Here is a 21,102-nt window from a genome sequence, read left to right as displayed (position 1 = left end):
ACAAAACGACATTACCATTGATGAATTATACAGTTTCAAAGCTCTCAAGGACTGGTAATTGGAAAGTATGTAAAACATTATTAACGTATTTATCGACCAAGTGATTAAGAGCATATCGCACGTCAGACTTCAAGACTCTACAGATCTAGTATTTCAAATATGCATCAAAGCTTCTCTCCCTCGAGCTCCTTCTCAGTCCAGTCCCACAACTTGGCAGCAAGCACTTTATCGTTGGTATGCGGCTTACCCAACCCTGTTCGACCGATGGGCTCGTAGTACGTGCCCGAGACGACATCCTTGGACGTAGAAGCCCACAACTGGTTCAGAGTGCCTGTTGGGACATCTACACCGATGAAGAGAGTTGTAATTTTCCACGCTATACGCATGATCCAGCTATTGTCGCTCATGGTGTTGGCCAGGTTGGTGGTCACCAATCCGGGCTGAAGCGAGGCAGTAGTGAGCTGGGGATAGCGTCTGGCAAGTTCTTTGGCAAATAGAGCGTTGGAAAGCTTGCTTTGTCCATAACGTGTGATTGTACCCATCTGAAGAGCCTGCCCCTTAAGAGTGTCAAACTTGATGCCCTCGGGGGGTGCATACTGATGGGCAGATGAAGCAAGGACGGTGACACGAACATCAGCACCCTTGTCGGCAGTTCGGAGAAGTGTTGGGAGGAGGAGCTTGGTCAGGAGTGCATGACCCATGTGATTGGTGCCGAATTGTATCTCGTACCCATCATCAGTTGTTCCGGGCGGCACAGACATGATGCCTCCGTTGAGCAGGAGGATATCAAGACGATCAGATTCCTGCGTGAACGCCTTGGCTGCCTCGCGAATCGACTTGAAAGAAGCGAGGTCCATCTTGACGAATTTGATGGGGGCTTCAGGAACCTGCGCTTTGATGTCGCCGATGGCTTCCTTGGCCTTTGCTTCGGAGCGGGCTCCTAGCCAGATCTCTTTGGGATCATGCTTGGCAAACTGGAGAATGGATTCTTTTCCAAGACCACTGTTTCCGCCAGTCACCAGAATGACTTTGTCTTTTAATGAAGGGATGTCGGTGTCGGGATTGAACCTGACGCTTTTGCTTCCTCCGGAGCCCATGATTGACAAATTTGGGATGTGGAGACAGAGTTATCGATGTAGATGAACTGGATTGTTGTCAAGAACTTGAATTTGTGACCGCTTGTTACAAATTAAGAGTCCTGCATTTAAGGGACTTTGGCTGGCGTAGAGGATGCTTAAGTACTCTCATCTCATATCATGGCGACGACTACGGCCGCTTTCATGGTGTCGTGATCCCCGAGCCCGCGAATACTCCGCAAAGTCCGCACGACTGCAATTAGGTCGCTGTCAGTCGGCGCGGCGTCCCCTGATGGAGACTTGACCGTGTTGGGTATGGTATGAGCGGCCGCAATATCCGCGTCTTATGGACCAAGTGCCGCGACCATGTATGCCCTGGAATGTTTAGCATGTGGACCTTGTTTGAGCCGCCTAAAGGAGGAAACAACACTCGGAACCTTGATCCTAAATGACAAAAAGATCTAGGTAACTTACCCTGAATTTAGTATAAGTTTAGGCCACGTTTTGCTGAGTTTATTTTGACATTCTATATCAACGCCGACGGCTTTTTCCTCCTCGAGGGCCGCCTACTAGCGCAGATTGGAGGAACTTGGCCCTAGAATGAATAGCGGCCGAACAGACCGCACCAGGAGTTGACCCGATGAACCCTATTTCATCGCTGTAAACCTTCACCATCTGTATCGGACTTATCGGGGAATGGGAAAAGGCAATTGGCCATGGCAAAGGTAGTTCGATTTGATTGAAATTGTAAGGATAATAGACTACGCTACCTGAAGCAATCCCAGCGCAACAGTCAGTATAGTCGCAAACAGAAAAGTAGGAATATAGGCATTCTGCAGGTCTGTCTTGTTAATAAAGATCAGCCAGAAAACCACAAAGATTCCACCCAAAATAATGCAGAAAATCAGCCACGCCAGGAACCTTCGCCGAGAGAACCCCATCTTGGCATGCAGACCCCAGCCAGGTTCTGATATTCTCTTTGGAAATGGGGGAGGGTTTCTCTTCTTAGGAATCATATCGATGATAGTTGTTTCTCCTCTACCCTTCTTTGGATCACGGAGCCCAAATACCATTTGCTGCTCAGCCGTTCTCATGTGAACGTCGTGCGGCAAAGGGATGGAATGGTTGTAGAACGGAGTAGCAGGAGGAGGTAGCTCTTTCTCGATTGGTATGACTTGATCTTTGTTGTCCCAGATAACAAGGAACTGCGAGATTAGTACAGATTGCAATATGAGGGTGTTTCTTAATTTTACCTGGACAAAGTCGATGGCGGTACAACTCTTCCACGAGAGAAGTCGGCGAACCCAACCCTCTCTGCTACTAATGGCCTTGTTCACCTGACGGAACAGTTGTTCGTCATCGTCTAGTGCCTCTGCATTCTCAATGGGGGAAAGGTATATCTCTGTTGGCTCTGTAAAGTTTCTCTCAATGCACCAGTAAATGTCTTTCGTATTTACAGTTGTTTGGACTGCCGGGAGAGCATTGGCTGCGAGGATATTAGTGGCGGGAGAGGATTGAGAAGGCTGTCCCAGACTAGCGGATTGCATAGAAGAACCTGGCTTAGCCGTCTGTTGGGTCTTGTGACCCTGTCTTGTAAGAGGGAGAAGGGGAACGTTGTTTGTAGTGACAGGGAAGCATGTTGCTTTGTAGCGATCAAACTCATCCCGAGAAAGAGCTAGAGCGAGCTCGACTCCATGCCACTGGAAAGTATTATTATGAGACAACTTGTTGGTAGAACATGCCAAACTTGCCTTCCAAGTTGCCATGTAGCCGCCGGCATCCAGCCTGGGTAATGGTTGACGGAAGGGGGTCCAATCTATTGGTCGACCAGTCAATTCCTCAATTTTGAGTCTTAAAGCATCGAAGCGTGAGCGTGCTAAACGATCTGCTGGAACGAACTGAACCACTCTTACTCCATCATTGAAGTTTATGTCCGGGAAGTTGTTCTATAGGATATTAGTCATGAAACCCTGAATGAGAGAAACAAACCTCTGCCAACTCTTGACAAACACGAGCAATTGTAGGTCTTGATGCTGACTTGGCGAGCATTTCCTTGATGACGGATTGCATCATGCCTGCTCGGTAGTCCCTGTACGCCATCTGATCAATAAACTCGAGAACCTGAGGTTTGACCTGTTCGCCATCATCGAAGCGAGTATCGTTAAACACGTCAGAAGAGATGTTTTCTTCTGTAGTTGTGATATAGTCACGAAATGCTTCTACACCAGAGGAACCTCCACCTGTTAGATAAGCAAGCATCTCTGTAAACACACATCCCAGTTTCCAGATGTCATTAGCCATCAAATCCGATGAAGAGGGGATATTGATTCTCGCGCCTGGTTCAGTTGACCCCGCCATTGGAGAGGCTTTTCGAACTTCTGGAGAGTCATAAAGCCAAGCTGATTGACGAGCTCGACTGCCTTGCTCCCATGTTCTGGCCCTGGATAGGTCGACTGATAATCCAAAGTCTGTAAGCTTGAGAGAGAGTCCTGTACCGGAATACTCCTCATAGACCAGGATATTAGACGGCTTGATATCTCGATGTGCCATATGAACAGAGTCGTGAAGGTAGGCAACTGCACTTGAGAGTCCAGGAATCTGGCCCCAGAGGGAATCAAGGTTTCGTTTTCGAAGGGGAACTGGGATATAATAATCTCGGAAGAGACGTTTCAAGTTCAAAAGAGCCAGTGGAAACAGAAAGTTGAAATGCTGTATTGTACCCATCTCGGATCTGAAGATTGAGAGTGTCTCTACCAGGTGAGGATGATTCAAGCTCTTTAGACGCTTCAAGGACTCGTACTCGGTCCAGAAGTGCTCTGCACTCGTCGATTCATGTAGACGTTTGACCGCGCACTATATTGTTAGATGGAGCAGCCTTGAACAATGATAGGCATACCTTTCGGACGACATCTTTTGAATCGAAAAGATGTTTGTTCAGTGAAAGGCGAGTTTCTACCCCGAATACCTTGGAAGTCTCGCCGCTTTCGACTGGATTTGCGTACAAGCCATGCAAGGTTCTTCCTACCCCGTCCGTCGTGGCGTTTTCAACCACGACCAAGACATGATCTGGCATCGAATGCGCCTTCGGCTCCATCGAAGGAACCACGTGTGTCACTGAATCGAACAATGGGATCTGACTTGTATCAGGAATATCAGGCTCCTCAGCTGTTGGTTGAGACGAAGACTGGACGGTTGGTGGTCTGCGTCTTATAGGCCTTGCTTTGGCAATAGGCTCTCGCTTCTTAGCAAAGGCATTGACCACTCTGTTCTCCTCTCGGATACGCCGATAACGACTCGCTGTCTCGGCTAGAGACTCCCACTCCGTAGGTGAAAGATATCGGGGAGCGTAGATAACATGAGTATCGTTTCGGACCTCAAAGGCGATCAGCAGGCGACGAGCGAGGTTCAGGAGTGACATACAGTTATTTCGTAGTTCCCACCAAACAGCCGGTTTAAAAACCTTTTTAATGCTGGAAGTTCAATATAAGAGGTATCCAGATGAAATTTTACACTGGAATTTCGATCCATTGATGCAACAAACTCGCCGAATGTTGAAGTTATAAGCTTGTAGGAATAAATGTTGAAGGTTGCGGTGCAGTTATCTTTAGGGAACCTGAAAACCCCGCCTCGGAAGAACAAATTCTGTGGCTGAGACATACTGCAACTGAGAATCCCTGACGAGAGATTATGACTGGCTCATTCCCCGGTACGAAAAGCATTGTAGGGCGCTTACTGAGATGCGTGGCGGCACAAGGACTGTTGAGACATGCCCTTGCACACGTCACCAACGTGAGGTACTTAGCTGGATTGAAAATTTATCACAAAGCCACGTTAATTGAATCAGTGACTAGAATACAAGAAATCTTTTACAGTACTTGAAACACAAAAATTCCAATATCTGATAGTGGAACTAGTCAACATTGTAACTAACGAGTCTTGCTAAAAGGACAATCCGACAAGATGCAGACTCTCACCTCAAGAATGACACAAGAGGAACACCATAACGTAATATTGAATGCTGAGGCTTTAAGTAACGCGCTCAATAATGAAGCAATAGTAATCACAGAAAAGCTACAATTTAGTAATTCTCGATACCCACACTCTGCCACAAGCAAACTAAGGCCATAACATTCGAACCATATCTCAAACAAGCTTGAGGTTTCCAACAGAATAACCGCACATCTGATCAGGAGAATTGCTCCGAACTCCTCCAGGTCCAGTCCCTTCAATCTTGGACCAGTCAATCTTGAGCCAAGGCTTCTCACCAAAGTCCAGAGCATTAGGCTCCCAGTTAAGAAGGGGATTATTTCCAGAGTCTCTCTCAACTTGGAGGGCCTGCTTCCAGGGCTGTGTCTTGGTCGGCTGAGGGCAGACGAGGTCACATTCCCCAGGAGAGTTATCGCGGGTCATGGGCTCCTCCTCGTACCGCTTCTTGTCTGCATCGGTATAGCGACCGCGAGAATGTGAACGAGTTCTCTCCATCTTTGCGTCTGTGATTTATCAGTGAGAGATCTCGAGGTGTGGATGAGCTACTACTTGTTGAATTGATAGTTTAGTTGGTGATCGAGTATTGAAGTTGAGTGAACAATTTACTTCAAACGTCGACGAACTCAGTCTTTTATCATTGAAGCAGAGCCTCAGATCTGAGCATCCAATCAAACTCGAACAAGATATCACAGACTCGAGAAATCCGATCAACAGCTGATTGGTCACTCCTGTGCATCCATTTCGCTGAGGGTGCTAACGTTGTCCAACCACAGTAGCGTCCCACGCCGAGATAATCAACCGGATTATTTCTGCAGTAGTCTCTGCATGGAACTGATCATGAGATCTTTTTGCGCCAATGATGAGGTTCTACCCCGCTTCAGATGAGGCTCTGTGAGGATGATCGGTTAGAATCTGCCAATCAACTGAACGAGACCACAGCCTGATTCGCGACTTGAGACTTCGGTCCCGAGATTTCTGTCAGCGCGATTCTAAGTTTCAGATGAAATTCCACTCGATGCGGATTGTGGTATCTAGAGGCGCAGATAAGTGACCTTCACATGGGCAACAATACAGACTCAGACGAACGGATGATCACGATTCATAGTCAAGACTAAATTATCCATTTACTGATGGCAACAAGTATAAGTGACATCATCCAATCACATACACCCTAAGCTCGATGCTTTCTCGTATCTCCTTCGCGACAACAGGGTCCTCATCAAAGAACGAAGTATGCGGCGTATCTATCATGATCAGTACATCCCTCAACGAGGCTCGGCACTTACACATGGCAACATCCTCAGTCCTCGCCAAAGAATCCATCGTCTTGATCAGCCAAACCTCCTCATCAGATTGGTCACTAACGTAGTACCACTTCTGATCTTTTGAGTAAGAGAAAAGGATGTTCTCACTCACAACGTGGGGGTAGACCAAATCACTTCGATGACCGTCCCTTTCATCACATGTGCGGTAATCACAGAGGGTGAGGGGGTATTGGCGGACGGGTTTGAGGGGTTTCCAGACACTGCGCTGTTAGAGGTGAATGTACTCGGAGGGAGACTTACTTTATTATCCTGAAGCGTTGCGAGAGAATTGATGGGGCTTGGGAGCCAAAGTCGTGTTTAATCTTTGCGATTGTTCCTTCGTAGGTTTGGTCTGTACGTGAGTAGTTTATCAGGCATAATCATATTGTAACCTACCATTGTGAGCAACCTTACTGGGTCTACCAATGTACCCTTTCTCATCTTCAGGTGCAGAGCCTCGCGGCCGACTCTGACGGACCTACTTTCATTAGCACTGTCCAGACAAGCTGTGGCGACATACAATATGATCAAATACACAAACTTTGACGTGACTTCCAAGAACCTCTTTCATAAACTTGACCACAGCAGGATACCCTTCTTCCTGAAACGAAGGCCCGATATCACAGAACTTGTGCTTCCAGTTTACTAATTGGAAGCCATTCTTGTCGAGTGTAAAATCGGATTTATGGCCTCTGATGTCAGAGATCTGGACCCGTGCACTTGTGTTGATAACATTTGTGTTGGCGATTCTAGTCTGTGTGAAGGGGATGTTGGAGTAGAAAGGTTTCTCGGTTGCCCATTTCGGGTCTGAGGCGTCGAAGAATTGGAGGGTTGCATATTTCGTTGGGAGAGTGTCCAGATTTCCGCAATCGGCTTTTGAGTTTGGCTTGGGCATGATTTCAGTGGTAACTTGATCTCAATTACAACATAAATTGCACTGAAAACTGAATAGCTTTGATGAATTTATCGTCAAGAACTCGCTTCACAAAGTCAAAGTCAAGAGCCTCACGGATTGTCCCCGCACATGCAGTAAGCAGCCAGCCTGCTTGAGCCATCCACTACAACCTGCGAGTTCCAATTGGTGTCATATTTTATTCACGTATCTCTACCAAATGAGAGCAGTGCCCAGAACACCACCATGAAATGAGACCCGAAAACCGCTTGTGACTCGCACTGTCTTTGCATCTGAACCCTCCACCCGATCACTGAAGCAGCGGCGGAGCTTTTCTCGGACCGAAAGTACCCTCCCATGCGTTCATGAACTGGAGAATCTTGGCTTCCTGGTCCTTGGCTGCGAGGACTGCGAGTCCGAAAGGGCGGCCGTTGAAGTCCAAGTATCCGAGCGGAACATTACCAACGGGGTAGCCTGTAATTATCAGTATTACTCGTGAACTATAGATTAAACATACCGCTTCCACTTGCATACGCCTTGATTGCGGTATCGCTTGATCCGATAATTACGTCAACGCCATATTCCTTGAAGATGCGATCTAATCCTTCGTCGCGGGCAACCTTTCGGAGGTGAGATAGGTTCTTTTCGTAGTCTTCAATGGAGATATCCGATTCTTGGGCGTCGATCAAGAGTCCTTGGTCATCGTAGCCTGAAAGATTAGCCAGGTCATCATTTAAGATGAGGACATACCTGGAGGCGTTTCGAGATCGGGATGGGCTTTGTTGAACTCGACCAGATCTTTGAGGGAATGGATCTTGGAGTTTTCTGCCGACTCGAGATATTTGTTGAGGTCGTGCTTGAAATCGGCCACTATTTCGTCAACTCTGATCATCCTGCGAAGGGGTGACTTACTCATGATGACCCCCTCACTGTCCTTCCCATCAAGCATGAAACACTCAGAAGGAGGCGGAAGAGGAACATCGCCGACATACTTCTTGGCCTGTCCCTCCATTTTGTTATACGCAGCTTGGATCTCGGTGTGCTACAGAGTCAGCAAGCTCATGCATTTAGTGGGCTACTCACCATCTGCTTTGTCGCGCTCTCGACAGGCTTTAAGTAGTCCTCCCCAGGCCACCACTTCTTGAAGTCCACTGTCGCAATGGACAGCTCATCCCAAGATCCTCCCAGAGTCGCAAACTCATCAGTCCCAGAGATGACATCAAGCAGAGCGGCGAGATCGTATGGCGTCTTGGCCATTGGTCCAGCCGAGTCCATGGTATGACTGATGGGAATGATTCCAGACTGGGAAACTCGTCCGATTGACGGTTTGATGGTGTATAAAGCTGCTCGTGATGCGGGTGACACGAGGGATCCGTCTGTTTCGGTGCCGATGGAGAGGGGGGCGTAACCTGCGGAGACGGCGACTGCTGAGCCTGTGGAAGAGCCGGAGGGATTCTGAACTGTCAGTATGGGATGTGGCGAGTCACGGGGTACTCACGCTGTGACCGTTGTTGCTGTCTTCCGGATCGACGCCGCCGCGAACGTAGGCGGACTGGCATTGGCCACCTTTGCCGGACCAGCCACTTGGGAGGTCGTTGCTTCTGAGAGGAGTGAGTCGCTGAGAGTCAGTCTGAAGGTTAGACGTACCGGTAGTATGCCCATTCCTGAAAGGTCAGCGAGGTCACAAACGGAGACTGGGAGACTCACACTCAGATTCGCTTTGCCGATGATGATGAGTCCAGCTTGGATGAGCTTGTCGACGATGTCGGCATTCGAGGTAGGCGTCATGCCGTCCAATGCCCAAGAACCGCAAGTCGTCTCCATTCCCAGATCAGGAACCGTCGCGATGTTGTCCTGAACACATCAGCTTCGCACAACAACAGCGACAACGATTATACAGTCATACCTTGATCACAATAGGGATCCCATGCAAACGCCCCCGGACCTTGCCATCCTTTCGCTCCTTGTCAAGCGCCTCCGCTCTCTGCCGCAGCTGATCTTTCGGCACCAAACTCAACATCGCATGAAGGTACTTGTCGTGCTTCTGAATCATCTCAAGGCTCTTGTCCACCAAGTCAACACTCGTGAAATGCCCATTCGTCAAGCCGGATGCGAGAGTCTTGGAATCGGCAGCGAGGAGATCAGGCAGAGTGCGACTCTGCGAAAGAAAGGGCGCGATTTGACGGAGATTTGCCCAGGTGAACATGATGTAGAGTGTAAAAGTGAAGAGAGAAATGAAGGCGATGAAATGGATCTGACGCAGAGCCATGTCTCGCATTCTCGTGGTGGTGAGGAGAAGCCTTATAAAGGTGAATGCGGCAGGCTGATGCAATTAACCGATTCCACGTGATTGTCGGTGCAACATTCGCAGTGGCAGACAGTGAAATGATCAAACCGCTCATTATTCAAATGGACCTTTTGATACCAACGTTTCCAGATCTGTTGGGCAGTGCAGACTCATGAAAATCTCCAAATCTTCGATTGAAATGTCTTGGGGGTCATTGTTTGAGTTGTCGAGTAAACGCTCCTGGACTGGCCTGTCACAGAAATCTGACAGGTATCGATCTAAGCAGAATGACTCGACTGAACAAGGCTCAGAGGGAGACTCTCCAAATGAGCTGAATGAACCAGCTTGTGCTTCTGATGACATAATGTTCTGAGCGGTCAGTTTGTTCTCAGCCTCAGCGACTCTCAAACTCACGAATTCGTTGATCTTGTACATGAATCTACTGACAGGTCGATACGTCAATGTGCGTCAATCCCACTGAACAGACCCCAACTTTAATAAGATTCACAAAAACGCTCATTCACAAGCACTGAGGTCTGCCGATTTCCCAATCCAGTAACATAGCCTTACATTTCACTCATTAATATGTTTGGCTCTCATCTCATCTTGCTTTTCTCTCATGACACTTCATCAGGCTGAACCCATGCAACAACTGATATTATCTATCTACCGAATCGTGTCACCGATTTCCCAAAGGGGAAGACATCAGGCAGCTGAGGACGATGACGAGGGTAAGCAGCCTGTCTCACATTTGCGATCTTGACGCCCGATGAATCTGAGCTCAATTAATTACCCCAAACCAATGCAGTCGTGGTTAATCCCTCTTCATCACCAGGCATGATCATAGGTTCAGCCCCGATAACCTTGAACCCAACAGACGTGTACAGCTTAATCCCCATTGGACTCCCAAAAACCGTAGCGACAAATCCCTCGCGCTCTGCCTTTTCCATTCCGTATTTACAAAGAGCAGCCCCGCAACCTCTTCTGCGATAATCGCGATGCGTCGCGAGATTAACAAGGTGAAGCTGCTTGCTACCAAATTGGCTTAAATGCATGTCATAAACTTCTTCTACGCGCGACGCGAAATATCGCAAGTGAGGGAGGTTCGCATCACGACGTTGGTTGTCGCCCAAAACACCGGGTTTGACTGGGTTGTTAGCTAGGATGCGAAAATTGAGGCTGACATACCTGGTTTGACACCAGTAAGACCAGAGACATCCCAGATCCCCAGGGCGACAATCTTTTGCCCAGCCTCTATGACAAGAATGTCATAGCTCTCAGGCTGTTTCAAAAACCCCTCATACTCGACTCTGGTCCACTTCCACTGATCTTCAGGGTATTCATGTCGATATGGGAATCGATAGTCTCGCTCTGGATCATCAGGAAAGGCTTCGATAGCAAGTTTTGTAATGCCGTCCAGGTCATCAACAGTAGCTTGTCGCATACGGAGTTCTTGGTCGATTGTTCGCTCCATGGTTGTTGTAATTCCCACTGTGGCTGGTTGATTCGTCTTTAATGGTGGTTGTCACCAAATGTTTACTGTCTGAAAAGAGTAATCGGTAGGTGAGATTGCAGATCTTTGCTCCTTATGGTAGTCGGTAGAAACAACGTCTGACAAGTCACGCCAGCTCGGGATCCATGCCTGATATGGAAATCGGTAGAGGCCCTGAATATTTAGCTCGCTACCCCACAACTTTATTGCGTGGATCTTCTGTACCGATTACTGAATTAAGCAAAATGATTGAGAACGGTAGGTCCTTTTGTCTGTGTTCGTGTTTGGCTTTGCTGACTGTGATAGTGGACTGGTTTGAAGTGATTGACAATCTGGAGGAGGATTTGTTTGACGGTGACGACTGGCTGTCGGAGCTTTTACGCGAGGAACCGAAGGATGGCGTCAATGTTGACGTGGAACCCGTGGAGAGCTCGGCGCCCGTGGCGGAAGAGTTGACTTTGGATCCGTCACTGTTGACTCTTCCGACTTACACGAATTATCCCCGCAGTTACACTCAGACATTTGAACCTCGTGACCTTCCGATGAATCATGTCTTTCCGTTGACCCTGCAGCAAAGTGTCTCTACAGAAGATGAGATACGGTTCACGCCGAGCACCAACTCCATACTGACTCCGTCTGGGTCAAGTGCGCATTCTCAGAGTCCCCCAAGAGCAGTGAAGTCTCAGAAGCGCAAGCCAAGACCAGATCATAAGGCGGACCGATCAGATGTTTTGACCACAGATCTTGTAAGATGCCTGAATCAGTGTTGTTCTCACTAACTCTTCAGGCTCCTAAAACAGAGTATAAGCATGATCAGGGCGGTAACCTTCAGGGTGTATTCACTGTGTCTGGACTGAATACTAGGGTTAGAGGTCCATTCACTGAAGAAGCCCGAAAGGCCACTGCGATTGCGAGAAAAAGAGGTGTTTGCGAAAAGTGTCGTGGGATGAAAGTTCGAGTAAGTTGATGATCCTTAGTTGGATAATGCTAACTTGGTAGTGCATAATGCCAGAGAATCCCTACGAGCCATGTCTGAGGTGCTCAAGATTGACGATTCTGAAACGTCCATGCATCAGAGTCAATCTGAACGAGCTACCCCTGCACAGACTAGGTATGTTGACCAGAACTCTCGACCTTTATCACCAGCTACTGAACTAACCTTCCAGGCTCTACGCGAGACAGCAAGCTGTACGAATGGCTGTCCATCAAGGATGTCATGAACGCAAAGCTAAACATCGACCTCGATCGACATACAATCAAGCTAACCCAAGGATTTGACTGTGAGGTTGAAGTGACCGTATCAAAGTTTCAACCTTTGCCCGGAGACAAAACCTCATATCCGTGGAGAGACTCTGCGGGAAACCAAAGGATGCTCGAGTTACCGCACTACTACATCGCCGACATGGATAGTCATCAGAGGGTCATCGATGAGTACAACCTCAAGTCCTACAAGGTGTACATTCAGAGACTTCTCAAGGGTAAGAGCCCATTGATGATTTGGACCCTTCAAGAAGCCATACGGTTCTCGGAACAACACAACAGCTCCCTTGTCAAGGATAGTCTGCGGCTTTGGGCTGGAAGTCGGCTCACTGAGTTACCGTGGATGATCTGCGGTGAGCATACACTCGGTCAGATTCCAGTTCAAGATCTCGAGTGTCCCCGCAGTGGTACGATACCGATACCTCCGATCATGGACACGCAGATGGACCATCTCGTCATCAAGAACATCATGACCCCGCTTCGTCAGAGGATTCTTGCAGGTCTGCAGACAAAGATCATGGAGAAGAAGCGTGAGAACTGGTACGAGATCTATCTCACGACATTTGTCCTTCTCAGCAACATGGAACGTCAATTTGCTCAGGTGTTGTACATCATCGACTGGTATGGAATGGAGAGCCGCTTCGGCACAAGAGGAAACTCGTCCGTCAGCGAGTCATTCATACACTCGTGCAAAACACTACTGGCATTCTTTCACTATGCTGGTGGGAGTCATAAACCGCTTGCGCTGGATTGGAAAGGTTCTAAAGCGCCTCTGGGGATCATGACGCAGCAGCAAGCTGAGTATCTGGACAAGACGCAGAGACAGATTGATCGCGAGGGTGAGGGCTTGACGGGATTGAAGACAGAGTCGATTTATGAGAGGGATATGTATTGGTGTCATCAGTTGCTGCTGGGAGACTGCAAGGTGGATGAGCAGAATGATCGAGAGATTGATGAACTGAAGGAGGAGGACTACATTTTTCACTGAGATGGTATGTTTGGGTTTGAGGTGGTGTCTTCGGGAGAGCTGGAGATTATAAATGAGTTGATGACCAAATGTATGAGATCTTTCGACGTCTGCGAATGCTGGGTGATCTCGTGCCTACGGTGACATCCAGAGCCATTCCAACGCCAACCATGTGCTCGCATGATAGCTTGATCACTTACATTTTGTATAGAGGTCCATTGAAATTCTTCCGTGAGCTTAGAATTAATAAGTAGGGTGCCTGGTCACGGGAGACAGACGTTGGTTTTGGCCACCAGATGAGACCGTTTCTTGCTGTCTACATTCTGTGTTAATCGTCAGCGCTGTTGTAATGGAATCAAATTGTGTATTCCCTTCGTCTTCAAGTTGCACGGTCTTGATTCAATTGGATGTCGATTCGTAGAGTGGCCTGATACGGCATGAAGGCGCACCTTCCAGATGTCCTGCCAGACACGTGGAAATCTCACATGGCGGTTAAGCTTAAACGTCAAGGGCCAATAAGACATAGCCGACCCTCCCAAAAGGGATATATGCCAATGCTGCGAGAACTGTGAGTGCTGCAAGACGTTGGCAACGTGCCGAAAGGAAACAAAAGTACCTTGCCTCTCTACTGCGCATTCTAGGGGAGGAAAGAAGACCTAAGACCTTGATCCTAAGTGATAAAAAAATTTAGGTAACTTAGCATAAGTTTAGGATACCCTTTTCTAAGTTTATTTCAATACCTTATATCAAGGTCTGACATTTTCTTGCTCCCCGAACGCCGGCCGGTTCGCTGGCTGGGTGTGAGTCCAGGCATTAGGCACAGTTCACGCATAGCGTACAGAGCATCCTGAATGTCTCAGAGGAAATGGTTCCTCTGACTCACAAGCCATACGGTTCAGGTTGTTGATTCATGGATATGCTTCGACATATGGTTCTTGTTCAAGAAAGGCATTCAAGTGCGCCATTGATTGGAAGTCTATGAGGCTTCATCAAACATGGAGGAAAGACTCAATTGACAATAGCTATTCTGAATATTCAATCTGAGCAAAAAGCTAATCACCAATGCCGTCAAGGAATCAACAGAAAGTCAGCATTCGCAGCCCTTCTTCAAACAATTATGACATCTCCTTCTCTGGGACCTCTGCGTGATGAGTAGACTGATCACGGTAAATGATGCTCTCGAGACCGATCTCACGGTTAATCTCAGCCATGCGCTCGTTGTCAGCAAGGGCAGTTCCTTCAGATCCAAAGATGATGTCCTAGAATAGTCAGCAGCTGTGCTATTAGAACTGGAAGAATACGTACCATCTCTTCTAGTGACAGCCGCTTGGTCTCTGGAACAACAAACCAGATGAAAGCTGCACCAATCCATGTGAGCAGCCCGAACAGGATGTACGTTCCGTATGTGATGTCTTCCAGCATGTCTGGTGTAACTTGTCCGACACTGACCAAAGTTAGCTAGCATAAAGAATACGGAGTCATGTCACATACATAAAGTTGTTCATCCAGTTACTTGAGGCACCAAGAGAGGTACCATAAGGTCGCGTGCTGAGAGGCCAGACCTCGGCGACGATGATCCAGGCACAAGGACCCCAGGAGTCTAGCATCATTAGCATCAGTCCCTAAAGGAGAGCTGGGCGTAAACTCACATCCAAAGTGGACGACAAACAGCCAGACCATGCAGATAGCAGCCCAACCAGCAGCCTTGTGCGTCTCAAACTGGTCGATGTTCTTGGCAAGAATGACGGCGATGATGAGATGGCAAGCACCCATGCCAATAGCGCCGACAGTCAAGACAGGCTTACGGCCGAGTCGGTCGATCCACAAGACTGCAGGGACGGTAGCGATAAACATGACGATACCGACGACACCAGTGGCCAGGAGACTGGTGGTGTTGCTGCTGAGACCAAGTTGTCCAAAGATCTGAGGGGCGTAATACAGGACCTTGACTCTGTTAGGTGATTGGGTTTGCGTATATGTGAGAATGACTTACAGCGTTGATACCGGTCCACTGCTGGAAGAACATGGTGACAGTAGCGACAATGACACGCTTGAACATGGCCTTGGACTTGAAGAGAGCGCCAATGGCAACGAATTGGAGCTTGACAGTGTTCATTGCCGTCTCTGCTTGGAGATGGGGGAATCTCTCAGCCAAGCTTCGCTTCTCAAAGAGTGATTGAGCCTTGATCTCGAGGAATTCCAGCTCAATGAGTTCGTGGTCGGTAGGGAGATCTCGAAGGTTGGCCAGGACCTCTCTGGCTTCCTCTTCTCTGCCGTGGTGGATGAGCCATCGGGGTGAGAATGGCATCCATGCCATGCCGACGAGTAGGATAAGAGCTGGAGCGAGTTGGAGGCAGATGGGGATTTGCCAGGCAGCGTCCTTTTGACCCTCGCCAGTTCCACCGATGAAATGGCAGCCGCTGTCAATCGTCAGTACATAGATGGTATTTTGGAGCGTTAGTCTTACTAGTCGATCCAGAAACTAATCATGATACCGAAAGTAATGGCAAGCTGTTGCAGAGCGACCAGGGCACCTCGAACTTCACTATAACACTGTCAGCTTCCGTATATCAGCAGCGTCGGTTGTCACATACGGTGGAGCGCATTCGGAGTTGTAAAGGGGAACAATAGTGGACAAGCTGCCGACTCCCATACCACTACAGATGTTAGCTGTGATCGAAGCATATTTGAAATACATACGTGATGAATCGTCCGGCGAGAATAACATCGTGTCCAGCTTGAATGGCGGTAGACTGAATGACGACACCGACGATAAAGACACAAGTAGCGATCAAGATACCATATTTACGAGAGCACAGTTCCGCAATGGCACCAGACATGACAGTGCCGAGCCATGCACCGAGTTCGAGAATAGATGTAAGCCAACCCTTCTTGGTCTGGTTCTTGATATAATCCCCCATGTCTATAGATGTCAGCAAATCCCCACAAAACAAAAAAAGAGGAGTCTTACGGCTCTCAAAAGAAGGCATTGTTAGAATGCCCGAAAACATTCCCTGGTTGTAACCGTAGAGAATACCTCCGATGCAGGCAAACGCGGCAATTCGGGCGACCTTCCAGTTCTTGACGAGGGCTCGCGCGCCACTGGCACCCATAAGCGCCTGGCGCCGCTGGAGGGCGGCATCGTAAGTGCCGACTGTAGTTGTTGCGACACCCATGTTGACTCTGTTTCGGTCTTGGCTGTAGGCTGTAAAATGTAGAGTCGCAGTGGACTCGATGCAACTGCTTGGAGTACCAGAGGGAAAACACTGCAGCGACGTGCTGTTGCATTTGTATCTATATATGAAATCTTACCCGGCAGTTTGAGCCTTTGAGGCTGCAGGATAAATCCTTGTATCATCCATGTGTTTGTATTACCAGTACATGACAAGCAACGAATCAATTTCGGCTAATTCAAGAGGCATACACGATGTAACGGGCCGAATAGAAGCGACAGAATTATCCAATATCAGAGCTGCGTTTGTGATTTGCTTTGCTCCCTTGTGCATTATTATCACTCTGGGTGAAACATTGCCAACCTCGCTTTTCCCCATGGGGACAGTTTTGCCTTTAGCCTGAAGGCGCTTCGCAACCTTGTCAACTCAGGCTAAAGGCGGGAAATGGGTTGATGGAACGTAAGACTGCTAAATATGCGCGCCTGTAGCAGCGCAGGGCCGTAAGGCAGAAATCCTAAAGGAGAAATGATACGAGTCGATCTGCGGGGAAAGCTGGGGAAGATTGGGAATTAGAATTCACATAATAGCCGACCCTGGCCCTTCGGTCGTTTCCGTTGCTGCCGGTCGAATGGATTTGGGGTAACATGACATTGAGGACAGTAAGACGGAGGTATATTGAATGAGATTGAAACTACTGTGCCCCGAAGCAAACTATTTAAAGGACAATTTCTGCCAAGATGTCTAGATAATAGCCGAGAGAAGGCGTCTGGGCGCCGACTTCCATGACCAGGGGGTCTCGGGCTCGGGCTCATCAAGGAGGACAATGCCAGTCTGGAGATCCATATCAATGGCCTTGACATACAACTTCCAGTCGCGAGAGTAGATCTTGTAGCCGAGGTACAGGGCGAGGATGATGGGAGCAGCGAGGAAGCCCATGAAGAAAGACTCAGCATCGGGAGGAGAGCCGTCGGGAGCCTGGTGATGTTAGTATGATGAATATCAATTCACGTTCATTGAGTCAACTTACATAGAGACAAGAGTAGAAAGTGGCAATGAGAGCAATGACGTTGAGGAAGACGCCGAGGTAGCTGCCCCAGACACCGAAGGGAGTCTTGTAAGGGACAAGATCCAGGTTGATGCCCTGCGCCTTGAAACCAGATCGCATACGGGCGTGAGCGAGGCAGATGGTGCCCCAGACGAAGAGGAAAGCAAGACCGGACAAAGCCAGAAGCCAGTCAAAGACGGTACCTCCATTCTTGGCCTCTCCGACATAGGCTAGAAGACCGAAAGCAAGCTGAATGAGGACACACCAGAGGGGACGTCCCTTCTTGTCAATGTAGTTGAGGAACTTGGGAGCGTGGCCACGGGTGGCCATAGCCTGCATGGTGCGGGTTGAGCCAAAGGTACACGAGTTGGCGACGGACAAGACGGAGATGGTGATGACGGCGTTGAAGATGGAGGGCAGAACCTTGATGCCTGCATCTTGAATGGCGAGGACGAAAGGCGAGGCCTTAGTGTTAGCGCCAGAGGCACCGAGGAGACGAGGATCATCAGATCGGAGAATGATTCCGACAATGAAGAGGTTGATGACGTAGAAGAGAGCAATACGCCAAAAGACCTGCTTGGAGGCAGTGGGGACAGACTTGCGGGGGTTGGCAGTCTCAGCAGCGGCGAGACCAACCATTTCAGTACCACCGAAGGCAAAGGCTTGGTGTCGTTAGTCATCGTATTCTAGAAGCGAAGCGGTGGGAAAGACTTACCGGCAATGGTAAAGACAGCGCAGAAGCCCTTGAAGTTGGTGAAAGCACCAGGGTTGTCCCAGTACTTGGTGCCGAGGTAGCCCTGATCACCGACACCACCACAGTTGATGATGATGCCGAGGATGATGAATCCCAAACAAGCGCAGATCTTGATGGCGGACAGGACGAATTCGACTGCGATACGTTAGTGGTGAGACGACGACGATGAATGCTATGCTATGCTTACCCTCTCCGTAACCTCGGACACCAAAGATCTGGACGATGGTGAGAGCGACAAGGAAGACAGTGACCCAAACAGCCTAGCGAAAAGAGTTAGCTAACTGAACCTGTCAAAACGTCAAGGTGCATATGCCAAGACGACCGGGCAATCGCCAAGGCCGCCAAGGCAGATCATCAAGAGGAGAAATCTACGAACCATGTGGATGTCAGTGCGCCAGAACTCAATTGTCTTGGACGCAGCGATCAACTCAAAGGGAAGAACTGTAAGCCAGGACAGAGCGTATTCCCAACCACAAGCAAAACCCCAAGAGGGGTCGACGAAGCGGACAATGTAGGTGTAAAAGGCACCGTTGACGGGATATAGAACAGCCATTTCTGCGAGGGCGAGGTTGGTGCAGAGCAACATGACACCGATGATGAGATCTAGAATGTGTTGGTTATTTGCGCGACATCGAGCGGGCGAGAGAGAAACTTACAGCCTGTGATGATTAATTAGCATTGATCCTGAAGTGACGCGAAGGTTTGTATCAGGGCTACTCACCAATTACCAGCGACGCGGGACCTCCCTTGTGAAGAGCACTACCAGAACCGACGAAGAGACCAGCACCGATGGCACCTCCAATGGCAATCATCTGCATGTGTCGACCGCGGAGATCGCGCTTGAGCTGGCCCTCGCCCGAGGTCGTGCCCTGCTCCTCATCGTGAGGCGACGTGACCGTGGTCTCGTCCTTGGTCTCGTAATTCACCTCATCCTTGTGCGGTGACGACGACATGTTGGGCAGTGTTGTTACTGTGCGAGTACAGTAAAACAGAGAAGAGAGAGAAAGTAATTAGAATGTCTGTCTCAAAACAAGAGCATCGCAGCAGAACCTGGGCTGCCAAGTGTCTTTATGTGCCAAGCTCAACACACACGCTAGGCAGCTTCGAACAAGCTTAAGATAAGCTTTAGCTGCGACGCTAGAGTGTGGATGGGCTGGGCGGGGTTCTTTCTCGATATCATCTCCTCCCCCGAGAAGGGGGAGGGGGGCAGGGATTGGTCTAGACCCCTTGTCTCTGCTAATTAAAACGAGACATTCCAATGCGACAGGTGCTGCACTGAACTGTAGGTACTGGGCTGGCTGCCACACTCAATTGTCGCCCGTGTTTCCTTGACATCTCTGGGCGCTTCTTGGCTGCCGACTTGGCAATCTCTTGTCACGCTTGGCGATGTGTATGTATGTAATTACAGTTGCAACACATTCAGATCACGTTGCATTCGCTTTATATCGTGATGGGTTTCATGCGTGGACCAATCTACTGGTAAAACTGCCCTGTCAGCGACCAGCAATCCTTCTGGACTTTTACAATCTGACCACCATACCAGCACGGAAGACAAAAATACGACCAGCCCGACCTTCTTATCAAGGACATGGTCCCAGGGCTCGCCACGGCTCTTTTGTTGGGTCCAGCGCCACGCCCGTTCCAGATAGCGCTGGAGCTCTACAGATAGGGAGAGCCGACTGGATCACTGCTATTGGGCTGGCGTCCCCGACAGTGGCCACTTGCAGGGGGGAAACAGTCTTTCTCCAACGAACCTAAACGACGCAGAGCTTCAGCTCCTCTTTACCCCAGAGTCTCTCCAAACATGAACCTGACAGGCTGGTCATGCGATGGGCCCTTGGTCAAAGGAGCATTAGCCTTTTCTGGTCTAGACCAAAGTTCTGACTGTGTACCATATCTGCCCCCGAAACTGCTGTTACGTCGCAAAAACGGTCATAGCTAGCGCGCTATGGTGCCATTTCTTCATTTCCCTTCCTCTCGTGCGGGCGGTTGTTCTAGAACACTTCCTCAGGATCACCCACTGCAACCTCGGACAGCAAATCACAGCCCTTCTACGTTATCACTATCGCCGATAGCTCCAAACCTCGGGCCCCGCACAACCACCACCAGCGGGATCCCGACCTACCGCTTTAGGAAGGTATCTACATACCCGCAGATAAGCTGGTGCCGGGCTTCCGGTTGCCAATGTTTAGCTGACTTATCCTACACGACAGCACCAGCAGAAAACTTGGGGTCCTACAGTAGCTTGAGTAGACAAGCTGCCAGGGGTTGAATAAAGTATTGAAGCCTATTCAAGAACACGAATTCCCCTCTCCCGAGTATAAGCGGCGCCAAATGACCCCATGTGACCATTTCCAGCTCTGGGGATTAACCCCATGTTGCTTAGTGTCACAGCCTTGACCACCCAATTTATCGTTCAAGACCATAACGAGGACGATGAGAGGCGCGGCCTTCCCGTGATGAATCCACCTAGATTGCCGGTATCCATCAGCGATTGCGAAACCTAGATATGAACGATGGATCGTGCCATGATAGTGATTTATATCTTTTTTGCCCCGTTTTGATGATAGCAGAGTTGATTACAGTCATCGAAACGATCCCGCAATGAAGCTTTGTCGTAAGATGTCATGTCTGGGGCGTCAACCGGCGACATGTCGAAATAGAGTATACCTTAAATTGACCTAGATCACTACTCATGCAAGCCAGTGGCGCCAGGACACCACGGATCTCACCTTGCAACATCAACCAACTGCTGTTTGTGGCAAGGGCAAGTCGACCTGACTTGAACTTGGAGTAACCCTTGTAGCTCTCCCCCCAACCGAGGGTGGCGTATTGGGGATTGCGAGCTTCTAGCTCTTCTGAGAA

At 49.0% G+C, this 21,102-nt stretch overlaps 9 protein-coding genes; 1 reads left to right on the top strand and 8 right to left on the bottom strand.

The window, feature by feature from the left end:
- Positions 1-164: 164 nt before the first annotated feature.
- FFUJ_09110 (Bli-4-like alcohol dehydrogenase) lies at positions 165-1,097 on the bottom strand (the record flags this gene model as incomplete). The annotated part of the gene is made up of 1 exon (XM_023580114.1): positions 165-1,097. The coding sequence occupies one exon, from the start codon at positions 1,095-1,097 to the stop codon at positions 165-167; it is 933 nt and encodes a 310-aa protein (XP_023432947.1).
- A 740-nt stretch (positions 1,098-1,837) lies between these two features.
- Positions 1,838-4,494, bottom strand: FFUJ_09111 (uncharacterized protein; the record flags this gene model as incomplete). XM_023580113.1 has 4 exons in its annotated part: positions 1,838-2,281; positions 2,330-3,022; positions 3,066-3,929; positions 3,973-4,494. The coding sequence occupies 4 exons, from the start codon at positions 4,492-4,494 to the stop codon at positions 1,838-1,840; spliced, it is 2,523 nt and encodes an 840-aa protein (XP_023432946.1).
- Positions 4,495-5,219: 725 nt separating this feature from the next.
- FFUJ_09112 (uncharacterized protein) lies at positions 5,220-5,558 on the bottom strand (the record flags this gene model as incomplete). The annotated part of the gene is made up of 1 exon (XM_023580112.1): positions 5,220-5,558. One exon carries the CDS (start codon positions 5,556-5,558, stop codon positions 5,220-5,222), a length of 339 nt encoding a protein of 112 aa, XP_023432945.1.
- Positions 5,559-6,215: 657 nt separating this feature from the next.
- FFUJ_09113 (related to 7alpha-cephem-methoxylase P8 chain) lies at positions 6,216-7,262 on the bottom strand (the record flags this gene model as incomplete). XM_023580111.1 has 5 exons in its annotated part: positions 6,216-6,307; positions 6,350-6,588; positions 6,629-6,719; positions 6,764-6,845; positions 6,888-7,262. 5 exons carry the CDS (start codon positions 7,260-7,262, stop codon positions 6,216-6,218), a joined length of 879 nt encoding a protein of 292 aa, XP_023432944.1.
- A 307-nt stretch (positions 7,263-7,569) lies between these two features.
- Positions 7,570-9,528, bottom strand: FFUJ_09114 (related to glu/asp-tRNA amidotransferase subunit A; the record flags this gene model as incomplete). XM_023580110.1 has 9 exons in its annotated part: positions 7,570-7,733; positions 7,777-7,968; positions 8,010-8,129; positions 8,172-8,301; positions 8,343-8,714; positions 8,758-8,860; positions 8,907-8,923; positions 8,967-9,113; positions 9,166-9,528. The coding sequence occupies 9 exons, from the start codon at positions 9,526-9,528 to the stop codon at positions 7,570-7,572; spliced, it is 1,608 nt and encodes a 535-aa protein (XP_023432943.1).
- An 803-nt stretch (positions 9,529-10,331) lies between these two features.
- Positions 10,332-11,020, bottom strand: FFUJ_09115 (uncharacterized protein; the record flags this gene model as incomplete). XM_023580109.1 has 2 exons in its annotated part: positions 10,332-10,693; positions 10,735-11,020. The coding sequence occupies 2 exons, from the start codon at positions 11,018-11,020 to the stop codon at positions 10,332-10,334; spliced, it is 648 nt and encodes a 215-aa protein (XP_023432942.1).
- A 263-nt stretch (positions 11,021-11,283) lies between these two features.
- On the top strand, positions 11,284-13,286 carry FFUJ_09116 (uncharacterized protein; the record flags this gene model as incomplete). XM_023580108.1 has 5 exons in its annotated part: positions 11,284-11,296; positions 11,345-11,784; positions 11,826-11,963; positions 12,016-12,149; positions 12,221-13,286. 5 exons carry the CDS (start codon positions 11,284-11,286, stop codon positions 13,284-13,286), a joined length of 1,791 nt encoding a protein of 596 aa, XP_023433924.1.
- A 1,094-nt stretch (positions 13,287-14,380) lies between these two features.
- Positions 14,381-16,441, bottom strand: FFUJ_09117 (related to quinate transport protein; the record flags this gene model as incomplete). XM_023580107.1 has 9 exons in its annotated part: positions 14,381-14,524; positions 14,571-14,709; positions 14,757-14,865; positions 14,915-15,209; positions 15,259-15,685; positions 15,733-15,810; positions 15,860-15,922; positions 15,966-16,188; positions 16,237-16,441. The coding sequence occupies 9 exons, from the start codon at positions 16,439-16,441 to the stop codon at positions 14,381-14,383; spliced, it is 1,683 nt and encodes a 560-aa protein (XP_023432941.1).
- A 738-nt stretch (positions 16,442-17,179) lies between these two features.
- FFUJ_09118 (probable GAP1-General amino acid permease) lies at positions 17,180-19,190 on the bottom strand (the record flags this gene model as incomplete). XM_023580106.1 has 7 exons in its annotated part: positions 17,180-17,413; positions 17,466-18,145; positions 18,199-18,372; positions 18,425-18,497; positions 18,614-18,840; positions 18,894-18,896; positions 18,959-19,190. 7 exons carry the CDS (start codon positions 19,188-19,190, stop codon positions 17,180-17,182), a joined length of 1,623 nt encoding a protein of 540 aa, XP_023433974.1.
- Positions 19,191-21,102: the final 1,912 nt, after the last annotated feature.

Source organism: Fusarium fujikuroi, chromosome FFUJ_chr07 (genome assembly GCF_900079805.1).
Source record: "Fusarium fujikuroi IMI 58289 draft genome, chromosome FFUJ_chr07".
Taxonomy (NCBI): domain Eukaryota; kingdom Fungi; phylum Ascomycota; class Sordariomycetes; order Hypocreales; family Nectriaceae; genus Fusarium; species Fusarium fujikuroi.
This window is presented reverse-complemented; position numbering and strand designations above follow the sequence as displayed.